This window comes from Barbus barbus (assembly GCF_936440315.1).
Source record: "Barbus barbus genome assembly, chromosome: 37".
NCBI lineage: Eukaryota > Metazoa > Chordata > Actinopteri > Cypriniformes > Cyprinidae > Barbus > Barbus barbus.
In genome coordinates, this window is record NC_136715.1 from 22,211,410 (window position 1) to 22,231,843 (window position 20,434).

The 20,434-nt window shown below is 37.5% G+C and overlaps 1 protein-coding gene and 1 long non-coding RNA gene across 2 annotated transcripts; one reads left to right on the top strand and one right to left on the bottom strand.

The window, feature by feature from the left end:
- Window positions 1-492: 492 nt before the first annotated feature.
- bmp7a (bone morphogenetic protein 7a) lies at window positions 493-15,783 on the bottom strand. Its single transcript, XM_079396422.1, has 7 exons — window positions 15,312-15,783; window positions 5,520-5,712; window positions 3,406-3,548; window positions 2,972-3,187; window positions 2,727-2,803; window positions 2,528-2,638; window positions 493-2,172 (listed from the first exon to the last, which is right to left on the bottom strand). The coding sequence occupies exons 1-7, from the start codon at window positions 15,667-15,669 to the stop codon at window positions 2,023-2,025; spliced, it is 1,248 nt and encodes a 415-aa protein (XP_079252548.1). The 5' UTR covers window positions 15,670-15,783; the 3' UTR covers window positions 493-2,022.
- A 3,280-nt stretch (window positions 15,784-19,063) lies between these two features.
- On the top strand, window positions 19,064-20,363 carry LOC306856889. The gene is made up of 5 exons (XR_013783044.1): window positions 19,064-19,137; window positions 19,537-19,588; window positions 19,789-19,862; window positions 20,065-20,125; window positions 20,225-20,363. It is a non-coding gene; the product is annotated as an uncharacterized lncRNA (long non-coding RNA).
- Window positions 20,364-20,434: the final 71 nt, after the last annotated feature.

Sequence of the window (20,434 nt, forward strand, 5' to 3'; positions counted from 1 at the left end):
TGTGTGTGTGTGTGTGCACCTGGTATTCATCACGTCCTGGGGACCAAATGTCCCCACAAGGATAGTAATACCAGTAAATCTTAATCTTGTGGGGACATTTTTTGGTCCCCATGAGGAAACAAGCTTATAAATCATACAGCATAAAGTTTTTTGAAAATCTAAAAATGCAGCATGTTTTGCAGAAACCCTCCCATAAAACAACGCAAAACATAAATTCAGAATATTGGCATTTGCATTGCTTGATTAATGAGATGGGGTCACTTTGGGATTTTTTGTTTTACAATTTTCATAATGAAAAAACATATTTTCTTCACAACATAGAGAAACAAACTGGATGTTTTTCAGTTCTCTAACCATCTGGTTTTGAAGGCCATCTTTTCCACCAGCGTCTCTTTGATGCTAACGCACATCTACAGTGTTGTATTTTATCGATGTTACTGGGAACAGCTGCACGGGTCACATTTTCGTCTGCCAAAATCTAACACACCTGCTCCTCTTTAGACAGTTTTATTCATTTCATTTTATCATTTGATTTATTCCTAATGTTCAGATCATAACCAAATGCTCTCTCCTGATACCGCCCACCTGCTGGCCTGGCCGCTCTTCACAGGCAAGGACAGGCTAAGTGATGACTCTGATACTGCAGGTGGACACATACTGCAACACTGACCCTTGAGATGACACACACACATTCAAGCTCTTCACAAAAAAGGGTCCATTCACTAATGCCGTATACACGCATTTATGTACGTAAATACTCTGTTTAAACATTTTAACACATAATTCATCAATAGGTTGCCATAAGGTGTGTTTTTGTGTTTCAGGATAATTTGGTCTTGTGCAAGATCTGAAATTTATAGGCTAACTTCCATCCCAGTTTTTATGTGTACTCTTATTTGTTGTCTGATTAAAAACTACTTAAATCCTTTGTCTTAATTATGACACTAATTGTTGATGTATTCCAAATTACGTCACATTATCTTACAGTAGTTATAAAAATGGTCAAATTAAACATTTCCTTTTCTTTGTTATTTCAGTGACCTTTAGTTAGTAAGATAACAGCTTAGCCTATTAGCTTAGCATAGCACTAAAAGCATTTTTGATTAGCTCAAACAAGGCCAAATACAGGCACATGGCTTTTTATGAACTGAATGACTGATAACCGCTGAGAGAAAACACGTGTTCTTTCATGTATGTGATGAAACCAAAGTGATTCCAAGGCAAAATTGAGTTGCATATTTTCCGCAGACCTGTTTAATCGAGTGCTGAACATCTGTGTAAGGGTCTGTTGAGTGTCCTGAAAGACTGAAATTAAAAACCATCGCTTTGACTCACTGTAACGGACACCCATCTTTTGCATTTCTATTTCACATCTTGTGCAAAATACAGAGGGTCTAAAAGGCTGCAACCACGTGGAAATTCTGTGATTCATCATCTAATTTAAAATAAAGGGAGATTATGATGTAATTCTTCCATTGAAGCACATAACATGCTCAATGTTTTTCCCCCATTCACGTTCATTTTAACTCACATTGTTAAGCTTAGTTGTTAACAGAAGAAAAAAAAATTAAATAAGAAAATCCACAATAGAAACATTTTTACTAGTGGACTTTCTGATAAGATAAGTCATGGCAGGAATTACTTCAGTGAATTCATGCCATCGTATGAGTGGTTTTTGTAAAGAAGTCTCCTTAAAGCAATGTGCTTAAATCCATTGCCTTTTTCCTGATAAGTCTGGTTAAATCTCTAAGGCCAGTTCTTTCTCTCTGCTCATGTCCTCTTTGATATTCCAAACTTGGCTCTCTGTGCAGAAATGAAAGCCAGAACACCACACACTTGACTCAGCTGTGGTCAGCATCATACAGTTCCAGGAGTTTTGAGTTTTAAATGAAAATGTATGCTTTGGATGTACACTCCTCTAACAAAGGAGTTCAGCTTTGCTCCAGTAATGAGTCTCTTTCCTCTCTGGGCTCTTGAAAATTATTTGCATCCCTTATTTTTTTTCCAGAACATGGGTAGTAATTAGTGGCATCCGCAGGCTCTGACGACCATGTTGCGGTACTTTTTCAATATTACGTTGGAACTATCATCAAAGTACAAAACAGAGATTCCATGTAACTGAGTGGGAGCACAGCAGGGCTTCGGGACTGTGTCTGGGTTTATGAAATGGACCTAGGATAAGCAGATGATTTGATATGATTTCATTGAAACATAATTATAACTCCTCAGAGAACTCTGCAAATGATATGCAATTATACACAGTTTGATATTATTGACATGTTGCCATATATTTGGGCTCTTCAATCAATCAATAGATTTGATTTTAGAGTGAATAACTAATTAATTGTATGCTGTTTTGGATCTCATTGACTTGTACGGACAAAAACGACCAAAACATTTAAATATCATTATATAAGAAAACAAACTTAAACTTGTTTGATATTACATGGGAGTCAGTTAAAGATGACCAAATTTTCGTTTTGGGGTAAACTATTCCTTTAACAAAGAAAATGACTGTGGGACTCACCAGTGTCTGTACAATAGCATGGTTTGTGGCATTCATATAAGAGTTCAAGGGGAACACACATTCCCCCTCACAGTAGTACGCAGCGTAACCCTCGGGAGCAATGATCCAGTCCTGGAAATGCAAGAAAGATGAGACAGTTTAGAGGAGATAAAGGCACGCAATGAAAGAGGAGTCTAAATCAGGAAGCTGATCACAGTACCTGCCATCCCAGATCTCTAAAGCTGACATAGAGCTCATGCTTCTTGCAGCCCTGTTTGGGGTCTATACTGGCACCCTCTGCAATGAACAGGAGGAAGAATAAATATGTAGCACTTTTGTTAATAACACGTTAATAAACTGTATGTTTATTAAGTATGAAGCTATATATGTCTGGTAGAAATTAAAAAGCCTGAAAATGAAATTACAGCAATGAACTAACACACAAATTTAGTAAAAAAGTGTTACCTGCGGCCTCAGCTGTCTTCAAAGCCACCTGGCTGGGTGCGACACCAGGTTTGGGGGTTTTAGAGCGGTGGTGACCCCTCTGTTTGTTTCCCGATGCTGAGCGAACACTACGGAGATGGATTCCTGACGCTTTCAAAAACGCCACCATAAATGGCTGCTTTCTCTGAGGTCCAGTGCTGCCTACCAGACCTGATCTCCTTGGGTTCATTCTTTCACCTACAGAGGGCGACAGTGAGTTGCAAGCTATTCTGTCCATGAGTTAGAATTCATAAAATTCTGAAATTCTAAATGTCATGTCATTCTAATAATTTGAATACTTTTTCAACTGTTTGGGTGTCCAGAAAATCACCTATCCCAAATGGCCATGTGACTGTTTAGGATGGTAGTTTGGCAGGTTGTGTTATAAAGATCTCTTAATATTTGAAGATGCTCACCGTATGCGGTTTCCAGAGAGAGCTGCAGTCCCAAGTTCTGACCTGGGTTTATAACCCAGTGGTTAGTGGTGACCGTGAGGTCAAATACCAGCCATCCATCTTCTGCCGCCCATACCACTCGCGAGTCTAGCAGGTACAGCTCCCTACAAAGAGGTCATATATGGATCAATAGCTCTTTACTACAAACGCAAAAAGTGGATATGATCACTGAAACAATAATAAAAAAACACCTAGGTTTTACATTAGTGCTCTTTACCCATGCTAAACCCAAAAACGCAATGCTAGATTATTGGTCTAAATCGACGTTTCATATTGAAAGTAATGGTGGCGTCAATTTCATACAATTTAATGGATAAAAAAGGTTGATTGTCTGTTGTCAATAATGCATAAAGCACAGCTCACACAGAAATAACTTTCAAACTGATGGTCAACGTGGCAAATCCGAAAGTCTAACTTAAACCTGCTGTGAAATTTGCCTGGTGAAAACTTTTGATCTAATGTGAAATTCCTGATTGTGTAGATTCCCATTGAAATTATTAGATTTTGCAAAAAAAATTGTCTGACAATGTAAATATGACCACACATTAAATGTCCACTACTGTTAAATACACTTCAGTTGTTTAAAAACACCTCGTTCACATAATGTAGTCAAATTTGAGCTACTATTAGCATCACTGAGGTTTTCTCTGCAGACAAGTTTACAAACTGCAGAAATGAGATGTGAAAATGCCATGACACGCCGGGACTTGTTGTCCTTCTCAGATACAGATATCACAAAATAAGCTCTACTCCATGAGATAAGAACTTGAGGTCTGGCTGATACGAGCCATGAAGTCAAAAACAACTGACACTGCAACAGGCAACAACATGTTCCCAAGACAGCGTCAAAGTTCCCTCTTATTAAATGTGATGTTTCAGAGATCAGATTGTCCTCCGGTGAGGAAAACAGGGCTTCTGGATGGCTTTCCAGAACAATGACTTGACTTACAGGTAAGATTTCAGACCTTGAGGCCAACAAGAGACTAGGTCTTTATGTTCCTCCTGTCTAGTCGCCTTGCTGTCTGTGCGCATCAACGGGGCAAGCCGTCTCTGCATGACAATAGGAGAGGTGCAGGAAGGATGATTCACAATGGGTGGTCTTCACAGGGAATGTGTGCGTCGGGGGTGGATAATGCTTTAGTGTGCTTGTAATTTAGAACAAGCAATGGAGACCTCAAGAGAGACAGTCTGTCTGAGCATGTCTCACCTGGAGGACTTCTTCAGGTTCTCCGCTTTATGGACACAATCAGAAACTTTCCAAGGAGGTGTGATCAAGGATGAGGGAATGAAGGGGAAATCATTTCGGGTGGAGGAATGGGGTGTTTCTCCAGATGTCCAAGGCGGAGAACCTCCCTTCCACTGAGGACTGTGCATCTCAATAATTGACAGTAATGGCTTTGTAATGGCGGCTGCTCTCTCTGCTTGTTAGCGGCCACACCGTAAATCAGATTCAGGAATTCTGTGGGAGCCCTGGCACTAGACATGTACCGTTGGGCAGACAAAATCAGTGTGTGTGTGTGTGTGTGTAAGTCCATCCCTCCTACATTTAGGCTAAAAAGTGTGGGTGGTGGCACATGTTTCATTTCAGACATTTCTCTTTGTTTTTTTTATTATGCCTGCAGGCCTTTGCATAATATTCTTTAAAAAGAACCCAACCAACTAGAACATACCAAAATCATGAATTAGCTTTTACATATCTGAAAAATTATATCCTTGACTTACACAATAAATAACCAAACAATTAACTGCCAAGGGCAAACAGATGCACATCCAAAGTCAATGTGAAAAACTTACATTACGTGCATAATCAGACATATTTTAAAGTAGAACAGGGAATAAATTGGATCATGAAAGTGGGTGTTAGGTACAACAATGGACCAGGATGTTGGAAAGGAGTGGCTGAGATGGGAGTCAGCTAAAAAGAATATGGTTTCTAAAATGAAGCAATTAATTACATTTTGGAATATCATGAGCGATTGAATCATTCACAGTTGAACAAATAATGTTCTATATGATGTCAAGGACTGAATGGCCAAATACAATTATTATTTTTTATGCATTTTATAATGACATACCTTTTGGGCTTCTGTTGGAGTACCTGGAACACACTAACACTGAAAGTCTCATTTTCATAGCGCTCGTGTATGAAGTCCTTGTAGATGCGGAGCTCCGCAGCTGTCACGGTTTCTCCCACCGGTATGCGGGACAGGTCAAAACGAAACTCTCTGTGGTGCTGATGATAGAGAAGGAGGTCTTCATCTAGATCCACTACAGAAAAGGGGAAGATAAATATAATGGGCAGTATATACTATATTATAATGTAACTGTCCTTGAAGAAAAAGTAATTTCTATTATACTTTCATCATTCAAATAGTATAAGTAATTTATTCAACCAGCCACACTCTTAAAAATAAAGGTGCTTAAAAAGTTCTTCACAGTGATGCCATACTGCATAAGAACCATTTTTGGTTCCACAAACAACCATTCAGTCAAAGGTTCTTTAAATAATCCAAAGAACCTTATTTCTCCACAAAGAACCTTTTGTGAAACAGAAAGGTTCTTCAGATGTTAAAGGTTCTTTATGGAACCATTTAGACAAAAAGGTTCTTCTATGGCAGGGGTAGGCAATGTCGGTCCTGGAGTGCCGATGTCCTGCAGAGTTTAGCTCCAACCCTGAAAAAAACCTCACCTGCCTGTAGCCCTAGTAGTTCTGAAGACCTTAGCTTCAGGTGTGTTTCTTTAGGGTTGGAGCTAAACTCTACAGGACAGTGGCACTCCAGGACCGATGTTGCCTACCCCTGTTCTATGGCATCGTGAAGCACCTTTAGTAAGAGTGTACTTCATTATATAGAAGAAGTTTTTAAAAATGTTTTATATTATTTGTGGCATTTTGGCCACAAATGTCTTCTTCAAGGTGTCTCCTTCACAGCTGTGGGTTTGCAGCCCATTATTAATAGTATCTTTATTTTATGTTTTTTTATGTTTTATATCATAAACCAGCCAGTTGAATAAAAGCCTTTTAATAGTTTGAAGTGTGACATTTTTTGATTGTATTTTTCCATATTAGAGAACCTTCAGATATATGTAACAGAACATCTGAGCATACTGAATTTAATTATTTAAATATATGTTTATTATGTAATTGAGGTCTATTTTGAGTGTCTGATAAATTTACATATTGCCTTAAAATGTTAAAACGCTCATGAGCTCATATTAATTGGAATTTTACAGGAAAAATGTCTATGAATCTGTGCTTGCAAACTTGTGCACAATATATTTCTAGTCTTAGGATGTAACATTTCCTGCCTCGGCTAACTGTGTGTGAGACACATATGTGTGAGCTGGTTAAAAAATCATCTAAATTTGGTTCGGTCTGAAAGCAAACTACGAGTTTTTCTTTTGTCTCATTTGACTTCATAGTACCGCTGCCAACCAATGAGCACACACACTGACACCACAGCATAAGTCACTGTACCAGACTTCATTCTGTCAGAAACACTGTGGAGTCACACTGAGCGCTTACGCTTGATTGCCTCACCCACATCACTGTGTCCAAAAAAGAAATGTTTGCTTCCAAAAGCCGGTGATTGATCTGGGCACTGGGTACCCTGGGGACCGAAGCTGGGGGAGAAACCACAGGCCCTGCACCCACCCACCATAGACTTCAATCACACACATGTGCCAACCACAAGAAAAGCTCTGTTAAAGGCCTGGCCCGGAAACCAACGGTGCCCCGCATATACATATACGTAATGGATACACATGCACATTCAGCCTGTATATTGGTGGCTCCTCGCTAACCTGAGAGACCTGTTAACTGTGGTAAAATAATCTAATTCCGAATGAGGAAGAAGCATCTGGCTTGTCCCAAGTATTCCAGACATGGTTGACCACATCTGGGAGAAGGTTGTCCCTATCCTGTTGAAAAGACCAGCATATGTTGGTTAGTGGATGCTGGGATCACCAGCAGACTTCTCAAGCAGCTTCACCAAAGAGGCCAGTTTGAACAGCACCACTCCAGCATTAGCCAGCATGAAAGTTCAAACTGTTCAAAGCCAGTCTTTTTAATAGTCTAGGCCTCATTTCCTCTTTTTTTGTCATCTTAATCTATGCTAATCCACGTCCATAAACAGAAAGAAAGACTAAAATAAAGTATCTCAATGAGTGCAGAGGAAAAAAATTATAATGAAGTCTTGGTCAACACTGACTTAACCCCTGTGTTGTATCAACCCAGCCCAAACCCAGCTGAGCCGATCCTCAGAATTTCCAGCCTGATGGTGGCATAAACATTTCCTGGAGGTTTTGTGCAGCTTTTACAACCAATATGTCATCCTTGAGTTCCACCCTTCCACCCAGTCCAAGCTTTTCAAGTGACCTCCTGCAGGTATGCAGGGAATCTATTATGATGATTACTCTTAATTTTATGAACATCCTGTCTGTAAATTCATGACATCAACTGCTAGGGAACAGTGATGCATTTGAGTTTTTTCCAACTTCTCACTGTCTTGCGAGAGCATGATTATTGGGGGAAGCACTCGGAGAGGAAGAACTCTGAGGCATGCACATACTCAAAATAGCAAGTCATTTGTTTGACCGCAATTAAACAGTGGAAACGAAAACATGGGTATTTTATGAGGGCAATAATTGCTTGTAAGGTTTGGTGTGTTTATGTGAAAGGCCATATGATGCAAAGATCAGATATGCATGCCGCACCATGTGCTGTGTTTTAACACTTAGCTCTTGATCTGGGGACTGGAAAGAGAGCCAATACACTTGGCAGAACAAAAAGTTTTAATTGTTATAATCTCTGTTGAGTAAAAACAGTCATTACACTCACAGATGCAAGCGTAAGCCTTTTCCGCTGTGGGATATGGGCTATCAATCAATTAAAGATTTTAATCGAATTAATTATGGCAATTAATCAGTCGGATGCATTTTATTGCGGATATCAACATTTGGTTAAAAAAGCACATAAATAACCATTCAAAGATCATGAAAAAAAATTAAAAACTGTGTTTACAAAAATGGACTTTAGAAGTCAATAACAGGATGTTCTATTGTCTAAATTCCAGGCTGAATGCTAAACATCAGACAATGAAAAGTGTGTTTTCTGAGCGGGCTGAAAAACTAATTGGATGTCTAATCGGCTTTTGGTGCCGAGGCAAGAAATCTGATAGAAGATCTGCTTACTTTCTTTAAAATCGGCTTATGAACATAAACAGGTGGATTTGTACGCTGCTTGTTGTGCATGCTTCGACACTGAGTTTAGAGTTCGCTGGAACTTGGATTAACAATTCACATAAGCAATCACTATTTGTTTATGTTTAGTTATGGTAATCTTGGTTGACTTTTATCTTATATAGGCCTTATGCTCCATGTCAAAAACTTAATTCAGCTCTTTTAGTTTAAGATCTACAAGGCCAGGTCTTGTAATTGATTCCGGTAAGAAAGACTGTGGTGGATTTTTTCAGTTTTCTTAGTAGGAGCATTAGTATTTGTGTCAATCTCCGATAAACATGGAAAACAAGAGTCATTTTTACCAAAAGCTGCACTATAAGGTCACAGCCAGGTTGCTGGAAAACACAACCTCTTTGCAAATTAAAACTAGAAAAGTAGCAAACTTTGATGACAAAGCATTGTTTAAGAGTTAAAAAATAAAAACAGAACTTGAAAGCAAAAACCAGGTCGTACAGGACTTTTTACACCATAATATGAAAAGGAAAACGTTTGTCAAGACCGATTTGGATTTTTGGCCTAATAAAGCCTTGCCTAGAAGATTAAAACAGTTTGAAGGTTATATAAACATGGTGTAGTTTGATACATGAACAGTTTGAAATTTGAAGGTTATATAAACCTTTAGTATATTTTGAAGAGAGATTTGAAGGGATGCATGTCTTTTTATAGACGTGTGCTAAGGTGCTTGCTAGATAGATAGATAGACAGACAGACAGACAGACAGACAGACAGACAGACAGACAGACAGACAGACAGACAGACAGACAGACAGACAGACAGACAGACAGACAGACAGACAGACAGACAGACAGATAGATAGATAGATAGATAGATAGATAGATAGATAGATAGATAGATAGATAGATAGATAGATAGATAGATAGATAGATAGATAGATAGATAGATGTTTACTACAGGCATGCCAATATTGACACATAACTCAACAGATGGAGGAAATGTCTCTGCTAGTCATCAAAAAGAAAACTACACCCGCCCGATCACCCCGTCCAACACAGATTCCAAACACATCATAAACCTGCCCTCTCGTAAAATGTGTAAAACTTTTGATGAAATTCCCAAGAGGTCAGCCAACACGTGCATTATTTTCCACTTCTAAACACAGCATAAACTGCAGCTGTCATTTGTGCTGGAAGATACTGATGCTGTATGGTCACTTTCAGTGCATTGGAATACCAAAGACAGTAACTGGGTTTAAGAAATCACTGGAAGTCACTGACCAGATCATGCCTTTCTGAACTTAATAAATACACACACTTGCAAAAACATTTGCATCATTAGTTACACACAGCTACATTTACATCCAGATTTACATCCTCGGCCTACAATCAATGCCCCGTCATTCAAATATTCAAAATCTCTTTTTAGCAAATACTGTAAATAAATCCAATTAACAAAATGTTGGAAGGGCAGAAATATTTGAGCTGAACTAATGTTATTACTTGGGCTTAGTTGAGAAGACATGTTAGATTAAGTCTGCACAAATATATTTTAAAAACATTAAATGAATGGTTATTTTCAAATCCATGGTGCTAAATGTTGACTAAACTAATGAAAACAAATCCAGACCACACTGAGATCATTCTGCACGTGAGTGACTTCGCGGGAGAAACAGCGCCGCCATCTTGTCAAGTTCACGCATAAGTCGCACTAAATAAATGTTATTTTTTAGACTACTTTTTACGAGAAAATCATGCAACATATTCGATTTTTCGAAGGCAAACAATTTTTTTTTGTGGAATGACATGGATGAATTGTTAGCAATGTGCGCTAACAAAAAAAATATAGTCAATTTTGATTTCACGTGGACTTTAACGTTAGACTGAATTTATCAAAACATATATTAAAAAGGTGTAAATGTTTTATTTAAAACATATATATTTATACACAAACATACAGCATATATAAAGACACTGAATAAGCGTTGTATGATATGTAATTTAAGTGAAGGGAATGCCACAAGTAAATTAGCCCTTGTTTAATCCATAAAACACTTAACGTTAATGTTAAAAGCTGTGTTACAATAATGAATTTGGTTAGATTTTATTTCGATAGTCCACTTTAGACATTCTACTAACTATAAGTAACTTTGTAACTACATGTCAACTAATTCTCCTTAATTTGCAGCTACATGTCTACTAACTCTCAGTAGGGTATGTTTAGGGTTAGTAGAATAAGTTGACATACTTGCAAAGTTTCTCATGGTCAGTATGTTGTATATTGTGGACCCATCAAAATAAAGTGTTAGAAGATAATAAGCAGACAGTCTACTAATACTCTAATGATTGCTAGTTGACATGTAGTTGCAAAGTTACTTACTGTTAGTAGAATGTCTAAAGTGGACTATCGAAATAAAGCGTTACCATGAATTTTAGCTAATTTTGGCGTGTTGGATGATATTTTTGTGTTTCCGTGATGTGAAAAGATATGAAGAGATCGCACGGCCTTTCTCTATTATATAAGCCATTATGCTTAATAGGACTAACGTTAACCACAGTAATGCACTCATTTGAAGTTAACATGGGGGTGTTGAATGGGTTTTTGCGTGTATAAAGACGAAGTGAAGTAAAAAGACGACATTAAACGTGACTAACAACAAGCCAGAAGCCACGGTGAAATATGACTCTTATCAAACCAAGTCGGGATAACTGCAGGCTTGAGCAATGGGCGTGGTGAAAGGTAGGGGCGTGGCGAAAGTTAGGGGCGTGGCGAAAGGTCTTAATGATTGGTCGACAAAGCTGTCTGTCAGGGTGTGGGGGTAGGGTTAGGGGTAGATTTTGTTGTACTGATTCACCTTTCGGAACGCCTCATTTCAGCAGCTACCCCCGTCTCTATCAAACAGGGCGGATTAACGTTACACGGCATTTCTGTTCTCGTGAATGGTGCTTCTGAAGAGAAGTTCGTCGTTCTGAACAAAAATGAACAACTGAATCGTTTCACATGGCCGTTCAAAGCGTCTCACCCTTACGAAAAAGAAGTTTATTCAAGTGTGCTATTAGTATACTTCTTTTAAACTTAAAAATAGGAAAGTATACTTTTAGTCTACTTTATATGTACTTCTCAGAAATATACTTAAAATGACATTTAAGTATACTTGACTTATACTTAGAAAAGGTCTAAATATATTTGAGATATATATTTGAGGGGGCGCTAGTACACATCTTCTGTACAGAACTTCTGTAGTGAAGAAGAAACCAAAACAACATGCTTCCACCTTTTAAAAAAACATCAAAACTGTGTAACATTATGCAATAAAACATCGACCAATGAAGAGGTAATAATGACTGTCAAGCTTTGGGGCGTTGATCGACTCCATCTACGTTTTGATTATCATTCTGAATCCAATTCATATTCTTTTTTCAGCTTTTTGTTCAAAATGTTGTTTATTTCTTTATTTTTTATTTATGAAACTTACCCACATTCAAGTGTTTAAAAATGAATGCATGAAGCTAGAATAAAATGTTTTTGTTTACAAGCAGATACCCTGTTCTTTCTTTTGATGTTTTGTATGTTCAGATATTCATACAACACAATTAATACCTAAATAGGGACATAGTAGTATACTTAAAGTATGATGTGAAGTTCACTTAAAGAAAGCTTGCAGTATAAAACTTCTAAACTAGTAGTTTATGAGACTATACTTCTATAAGTATACTAAAATGCTACTACAAGTATTTAATTAGTAAACTATCAGTGTACCTATAAGTTCACTTTTAGTATAGTTGCAGTACAAGCTAAAAACTTTGATGTAAACTTGTTGTGTACTCAAAGCTTACTACTGTTATACTTAAAGTATACTTAAAAGCATACTTTTATACTAGAAAGTGGGCCAATTTAGTCCCAAGGAGTATTGAAATAGTACACTTACAAGTATACTACTAGTACACTGATATTTGTGTATACTTACTAAATAAAGTATACTTAAAATATACTTGAACTTTACTTAAGTATACTTAATAAAAATAGACTTGAAGTATAGTACTTTTTGGTAAGGGCAGTCAGTTCCCTAGATAGTGAATCAGTAGATAGTGCACATGAGTTCCTGCACTGGTAAAGAGACCGTGGCTCAGTAAACACTGGGACAACTGAGCAATCGTTTTGTAAAACGTCACCATTGGTATTATCAACAACAGGCAGGACCGTTATATTTGGATATTATTTGTATGCTATTTAAGGTAACTTAGCCCTATAATATGAAATGTACATGTACTATTACAAATCCAGTCAGCATCAATGCTCCCTGTTGTGCAATGGATTGTGGAATAGATTTGTAATTAACTGTTACATTGTAAATGATTTAAAAGGCATCATTTCATTCTTTGAACTTAAAATGTACTTTTCTTTCTCCATCAGGATGTGGCCAAAGGTTTCATTGGTGCTCGTGGCTCGTGACCAGACCGCTCCACTGCAATACTGTGTGTACTTTCAAGACACTAGGAGTTTATTGTTTTCATTCCAGGTAATGTGTGTAAATGAGTTTTTTCCACAATTATAATGTGCTTTATTGTTCTCAGTGGCATCTATGCTAATATTAGTCTGTTTCATTGTTATTCCGAGGTATAGCCACACAGATCCAGTCCGTATCCAGATCAGATGGTGGACCAGCACCTGGAGATGACCTCTACAGCCCTGAATGTCAGCGGAGATCATGTCAGCTAGATGAGCTCCAGAGACAGATCCCCTCTGAAGACCTCGTTGGCCATCGGGACAAGACCACGAGAACCAGACAATCCTCTGCTCAATCTGAGCTGTGTTGCAGCCTAGAATTAAACCACGCCATGCTGGCTTCGTCTGGCCAGAGGAGAACTGCCCCTCTGACTGTGCCTGGTTTCTCCAAGCCTTTGGGTTGCTTATTTGGGGACACTTGGCTGATTGCACAGACATTATTAGAAGAGAGCTGAACTGGATGATGTCAACGCTGAATCACCAATGAACTGACTTTAACTGGAAAAATGACTCTTGCATTATTGACAAACTATTTTTTTTTCCTGTTTGACTCTTTAAAGCTGCTTTGAAACAATCAGTCTTGTATAAAGCGCTATATAAATAAAGGTGACGATTTTATATACTGATTTTTTTTGTTTGACTTCTGCCTCATTTTAAAGATGTAATTGTGAACAGTAGTAATATTTGTAAATGTAATATTTTGTTTAGCTTGTTTAGTTTCTTATTTTAGTCTTTCTTTTCTTAGTTCAAAGTTTAAACTGATTTAGTTGTATTACAGATGTAATGTTTGTCAACTGGAGGTTTAAAGGGATAGTTCACCCAAAAATGAACATTTGCTGTTAATTTACGGACCCTCAGACCATCCAAGATGTAGGTGACTTTCTTCATTCCTCTAGTCTGTATGAAAAATGTTATAAATGGAGATTGTTATTAAATAAAGGCTATTATGTGTTGTAATGTGTGTGTTTTTAGTGACTGATAAACACCACTTAATAATTTTTAATAACTTTGTTAAACTATACAAATATTATGTTTATTTATTTCTTACAATAATTGCCAAATAATAAATCTTAGTAGAGGTAACATATAAAACACATGGAGTAAACTTGCTGTAAACTTGAATAACTTGCTGAAGTCTTCTAAATGTTTGACCAATTACAACATTTTAGTTGAATGGACTATAAAACTAGTTCAGTAAAGGTTTAGCCAACTAAAAAATAACAATTCAGATAACACTTAGACGTAAGATATTGATTGAACATAACATTTCTGTGGAACTAGTTTGAAACGGCTTGAATTTTTTTACAGTGCACACATACACACACTTAACACACACTAAGGTCTAGTCTTGAAAGCAAGAGTGTTTGGATGATGTATGTGACCCTCCATGTCTACTGCCCTTCAAAAATGCCTCCCTTAAATCCTAGTCATGCGAAACAAAGCCCCGTTAAACCCCAGGTCTTAAAGCTTTGAGGGGATTCTGTGGAAACTGCATGCTGCCGTTATATTTAACTGTGTTGAACAAGTCAATTTCGAAAAAAGTAAATGATAATAATAATAATGATTATAACAATAATAAATCACATTTTCTCAATCTCTCGGAAATGGAAATAAATACTGCAAAACACACATTATTTGTGTATGAAATGACTGATGGACAGCAGCGGGGGAAAAAAGTAAATAAATACATTTAGCTGCTATTAAATTTGGGGATAAATTTTCTGAACACATTGAGCTAAAATATTAGATATGAACTATGATTAATAACATACATAATCTCATTCATACCTAAATATAATTTAGAATATAATATATGAAATAGAATATATTAACAAAATAATGCCAAATGACTGCTAGTATCATTTTATCATTAAAATAAACGGCCAGGAGTCTTTTTTAACAACTATTAGAATAAAGAGGGGAAAGACTCATTGCCAAAGAGTCATAGTTCTCAAGAATACAGCCTACAGCCAAAATGATTTATGATAAGAAGAGGGAGAATAATGGCATTCATCTAGAAACAGGTAAGATCTTCTTTGATGAACTGATTAAAGTAGAATCTGATAACTGATCTAAGGTTTCAATCATGGCTGGAACCAAATAAAAAAATCCCATTTGCAATCTTTAGGACTTTTTTAAAAACTATTGTTTTAAAGACTGGTGCTCACCCAGATTGACAAAGCTCATCACCATGTCGGCATCACTGAGAAAGCGATTGTCCTGTTGGGTCAGCATCGGGGGTCCTGGGGTGTTGTACGCCGGTTTATAAGAGTCCTCCAGGATGGCGTTATTATACAGATCAAGCATGAACATGGGAGCCGCGGTGTGCCTCTCCTGCAGGAGCGGACGGGGTCGGTGCGGCAGCCCGAGGATGGAGAGGATCTCCCGCTGCATCTCCCTGCGCTCCTGGCTCTTCAGCCGTCGCTGGAGGAAGCTGGACTGAATGTCATTATCCAGACTGAAGTTTGCTTGCGCGCTGCAACCACACGCCACTATCAAAGCTGAGATCAGCTGCACTGGAATCATATTTAATAAAGATAATAAAGAATCCGTCCTGAGCTTCTTCGTTTAGTGCTATGACGAAGTTGAGTTGGTTTTAAATACACTGACTGCGTTTAATAATCCAGCATGATGTGTAATGTTGCATTGATGGTCTCACGCTTTAAATAGCCCGCTGCAGCTCGTGGGTGGGGCGCGCGCACATGGGCTGTCTTTAACCACACAACAACATAAACCAACTAGTTTTGTTCTGATTAGTACATTTGTATGTCACGAAAATTAGCCGTGTTTTATTATAGTAAAAGTGTATAGTAACCATGTCGTTTTTATTCTTCTCCAGATTAAACAGTTTTACTACAAATAGCTACCATGAACATTAACCATGGTTTTACTACAAATAAAAGGAAAGCGCCATGTGTACCATAGTAACATCAAATTTGGTTTTGCTACACTAAGCATGGTAATTGTAGTAAAACTGTGGTTATACAAATGGCAATCAATGCACCAAAAAAAACATAGTTACAACACTAGTAGCTATAATAAAACCATGGTTATTTTTTGTATTATAATTATGGATCAGTTTTACCGCTTTTATATCTCAGTGATGCAAACTGTAAGTAAATGGGCTAAATAATTAGCTTTTTTAAAGTGAGAAGACTTTGCCTCGTCATGTGACTATTTACACCACCTAAAAGTGATGCTACTGCTCATCATTTGTATTAAATCATTAAGTACATACAGTTAAATAATAAAGTTTAAGTAAGTAAATCTTTTTTTAAACTAAAAACTGAATGTTGGTCACACATGTGAATTGATTGGGTTATTAATGCTGCGGGATTCAGTTCATATGGCAAACCTTGCAAAAATATGTTATAGTTATTATTATCACAATAAAATTGAGATATAGTCAACTAAAAAAAGAAAAGAAAATGTGTTTAAAATATTGTTTAAATAATTGTTTTACAGTAGTAACAATAACTGTGGTATTTTGGGATAAACTCCCCGTTACTCAGTTCCATAACAGAATTCTGCTTTATTTTCTCGAGGTTAATAATTGTAGCCTTACCCGTCTGACCTGATCAATGCAAACCCCAGCACATCCTTGACCTGTAGCCCACCACGGGTTAAACATGTTTCACTCTCCCTCTGCCTTAATCTCTGTCTGAGTAGGGAACAGACATCAGGCAAGTCATGACAGGAATCGGAAAGACAATGCAATGACAGCTCCAGCATGGCGATCTGGCATGTTGCTGGCCACCTGCTGTGGTTAGGGCCTATTTTCCCTGTGCTGGAGCCTGGAGACACCAGTCTGGCAACCAGCACCACCCTCCTGCTGTGCTTGCAGTCTGCGTTGGCCAAAAGGTCAAACGAGTCCCACACCCAGGTTAGCTCATACATACTGCCCATGCTGAAAGGCACCAGTGATCTCATCAACTCTACTAGTCTTTCCCTGACACTTTTCCTCTGCAGACCTGAGCTGTGCTAGGGTGGGGGTTGATAGTTTGGGTGGGGGGACAACCTGGAAAGCTGTCCCGGGCCCTGTGATGAGGGTGGCCCACTAAGGTTAGGCTACCCAGAAGAGAACAGGCCCGCCCATAAAGAATGTAAAAAACATATTGAAGCTGCCTCTCCTCTTTTTGAGATCTTAATGTGTACTTAAATTAGCAAGACCTGCTGTGTGTGTTTAAATGTACACCGTCAGGAAATAACAAGGCATCGACTTTAATCAACATTATTTGATCACGTAAAGCCAACGTATGAAGTAAAAGTCAGAAAAGTTAGATGAAACAAAAAGAAATCTAAAACTCCCAGGGAATTTAAGAGCTTGAGTCCTCACACCTAGTTTAAACAAGCCAGAAATCAGGCAACATTAAACTAATCCCCAAACATGTGAACGTGTGGGATCTCTCAAACTAAATCATGCAGCAAACAAAGCAAGCAGTCAATTAAACCAGCTATTTAGCCATCAGACCGGTTACTATTCTATATTTGCATTAATCACTTCTGCTAATCCAGAAATCACTTTGGATAATCTGCTCAAATATATTCGAAATTAGATTTTTAAAAATCACCTCAATACATTTAAAAAGTAAAACTATCAAAATAAATAAACAAAGACGTGCATTAATCATTAATTTTAGAATCTGCATAATTACAAAGGTTGAGCCAGACTAAAAGCGGCACTTCACACGTTTTGAAGGGAAGGTTTGCACCAGAGACACTTTCAGGGGAAGGTGTTGATGGGAGATAATCCCACGACTGATAATTCACGATCTGAGTTTCTTTGTGCTGAAACAAAGAGCTGGGAGACGCCTTTATGTGCGGACAACACATTCAGTCGCGCTCTGTATGTACTCGATTTACAAAACACAAGATATGTGCAAATGTGATCATACAAACAGGGGCTAATTGCCCTACGGTGCGTGACCATGATCTGCCCCCACAGAGAGCCTACTTGAATTATTATTATTATTAAAAATGCTATTATTTGTATCGGGCGAAAAGTGTTTGGTGATGTTTTGCAATGGTTATACTATGTAAAGAATATGTTTATTAATTAATAATGATGTTAAAGCGATTATGCGCAACGTTTCTGTGGTTTGAGGCACTGAATAAAAGCATAATTCTTCTGAAAAGTACAAATCTCGACTGAATAAAGTTCACATAGAACTCTTGAAAAACACAATTCATTACAGGCTGTATTTAACTTCAAATTGAGCTTTACTGCCACCTTTCGGACAAATTATGGAAAACATTCACATAGAAATTGAATGGCAACCAGCAAACGGTCAATATAGTTATGTTGCAAATATTAGATTTTTTTTATAGATATAGTAGTGTAATTTTTTAACCATCTAAAAAGCAAACAATTATTTTAAAATCTTTTAACATTTTATAATAATGATGGTAAATATTCTTTGAATGCTGGAACGATTTATAATACATATATTTTTTTTATTATTATTAATGCCAAGGCAACAAAGATAAAAGTACAGAAAATATCAACATTATGTACAAAGAGGTGACTTTACATGCAAAGCAGCACCATTTCTAGATGTATGTAACAATAAGTAAATAATCCAAAACCAAGTTTAACAAAATAAGTCAAAAAAGATTAAATAAATTAGTCTTAAGAGCTTTAAGATTCTTGGAAGCTGAAATAGCTTGGATATACTGTTGAACCTCTTTTTTTAAAAACAATAAATAAAGGATTTTGATGAGAGAACTTACTGCGGTGAATATGAAACTTTGCAAGAAATAATAATAGGTTAATTATAAAATATTCATTAATTTTATCTTTTTGTATATTAAAGAAGCCAAACAGTACATCCCTGAAAAGCAAAGAGAAACCCTGGAGCATTAATAATACATATTATTTTCGATGATATGTTGGAACCTGACGTCATCGCAACACACTCTCACTGCGCATGCGCGTAGACTATAAAATGCTGGTTCGCGTGCTCGTTCTTCCCAGTTCCGTCCTCCTTGTGAAGGGTAAGTGGTGTTCACTTTGTTATTTCTTTTCTTGTTCTTAATTTGGCTACTAGAAGAGCTAAGAAAAGAACACGTCCTGTAACTGTTTTACCAAAATATGCACAGTGCTAAAGTTGTAAGACTAAAAACTAAAAGGATTTTGGTGTAGTTCTGCGCTGACCACGTGGCTCTTGTTCGGTGCACGTGGGAAGGTTATAGACAATGAAAGCTTGACTGGTTTAGTATTATAGTGCATATGATTTAGAAAGATGGATAAACACAAGTTACTTGCATTATTAAATTGTTTCAACATTGCCTATTGGCGATTATTTAAGCGACTTTGCAGTAGATTATTTCCAGTGGCCATTATCTGAGCAACTGTGTAATGAACTTCACTACAGTGTTTTGTTTGTTTTACAGTATGTGGGTTACTGGACCATGGAGTTTTCCGGTAGTGCTTACTCAGATTTCGGTGAGTTTAGATTTATTCTAGACTTTGCTTTAAAACTCTTGGTAGCAATGATGACTTATCTTTTTTCCCCAGCAGATCGACTCTGTTGACCTTTTTATAGCAAAATAAGCCAAATGATCTGAGCAACCATATAGTTGCCACAATCTGATATTCACGTTTTGGAAGGTCATTGACCTTTACTACTACTACTATCCCCACAGGTCATACTGGCGCCAAATGGATGACCTTAAATTCATCAGACTTTGTTTCATGAGTCTTTAACTCTCCAAAACAGGTGAGGCCGAGCATGTTCTTGGCACATTTGGTTGCCGTTTACCCGGTGCATATGATGACTTATCTTTTTTCCCCAGCAGATCGATAGTGTTGACATTTGCTCTAAACTTTAAGCCAATTCTTCTGACGCACCATCAGAATTGCTTTGCATACAGTGTAGTGGTGCGTTTCTCGTTCTTAAATCCTTCTGTTTTTCCAAAAAGGAAGAATTCTGTATTTCAAGAGGACCTCACACAATGACCCTTGAGGAATGGCCACATATAGGTAAATAAGACGTGTGTGTGCGGCTGCTTTTCCTCCAAGATTGTGCATCTTATTTTTCTGTTCTCCAACTTAAATTCAATGGTTTCTTCCTCTTTCTAGGAGCTTGAGCGATCTGTGCCCCTGAAGGCCCTTCAGTGCCAAACCCACGTGGCGCAGTGAAGTACACGATGGGTTTTCTCCAAGCAGTCTAGCGTTTACCAGCTATAGGGAGGGGAAAAACTTGGAGTACTAAAGTTGCTTTTATTTTGACCAACTAGTGTTCCAACATGCTATTTTTAGAGTCATTTAAGTTTAATTTTCTCAGAATGC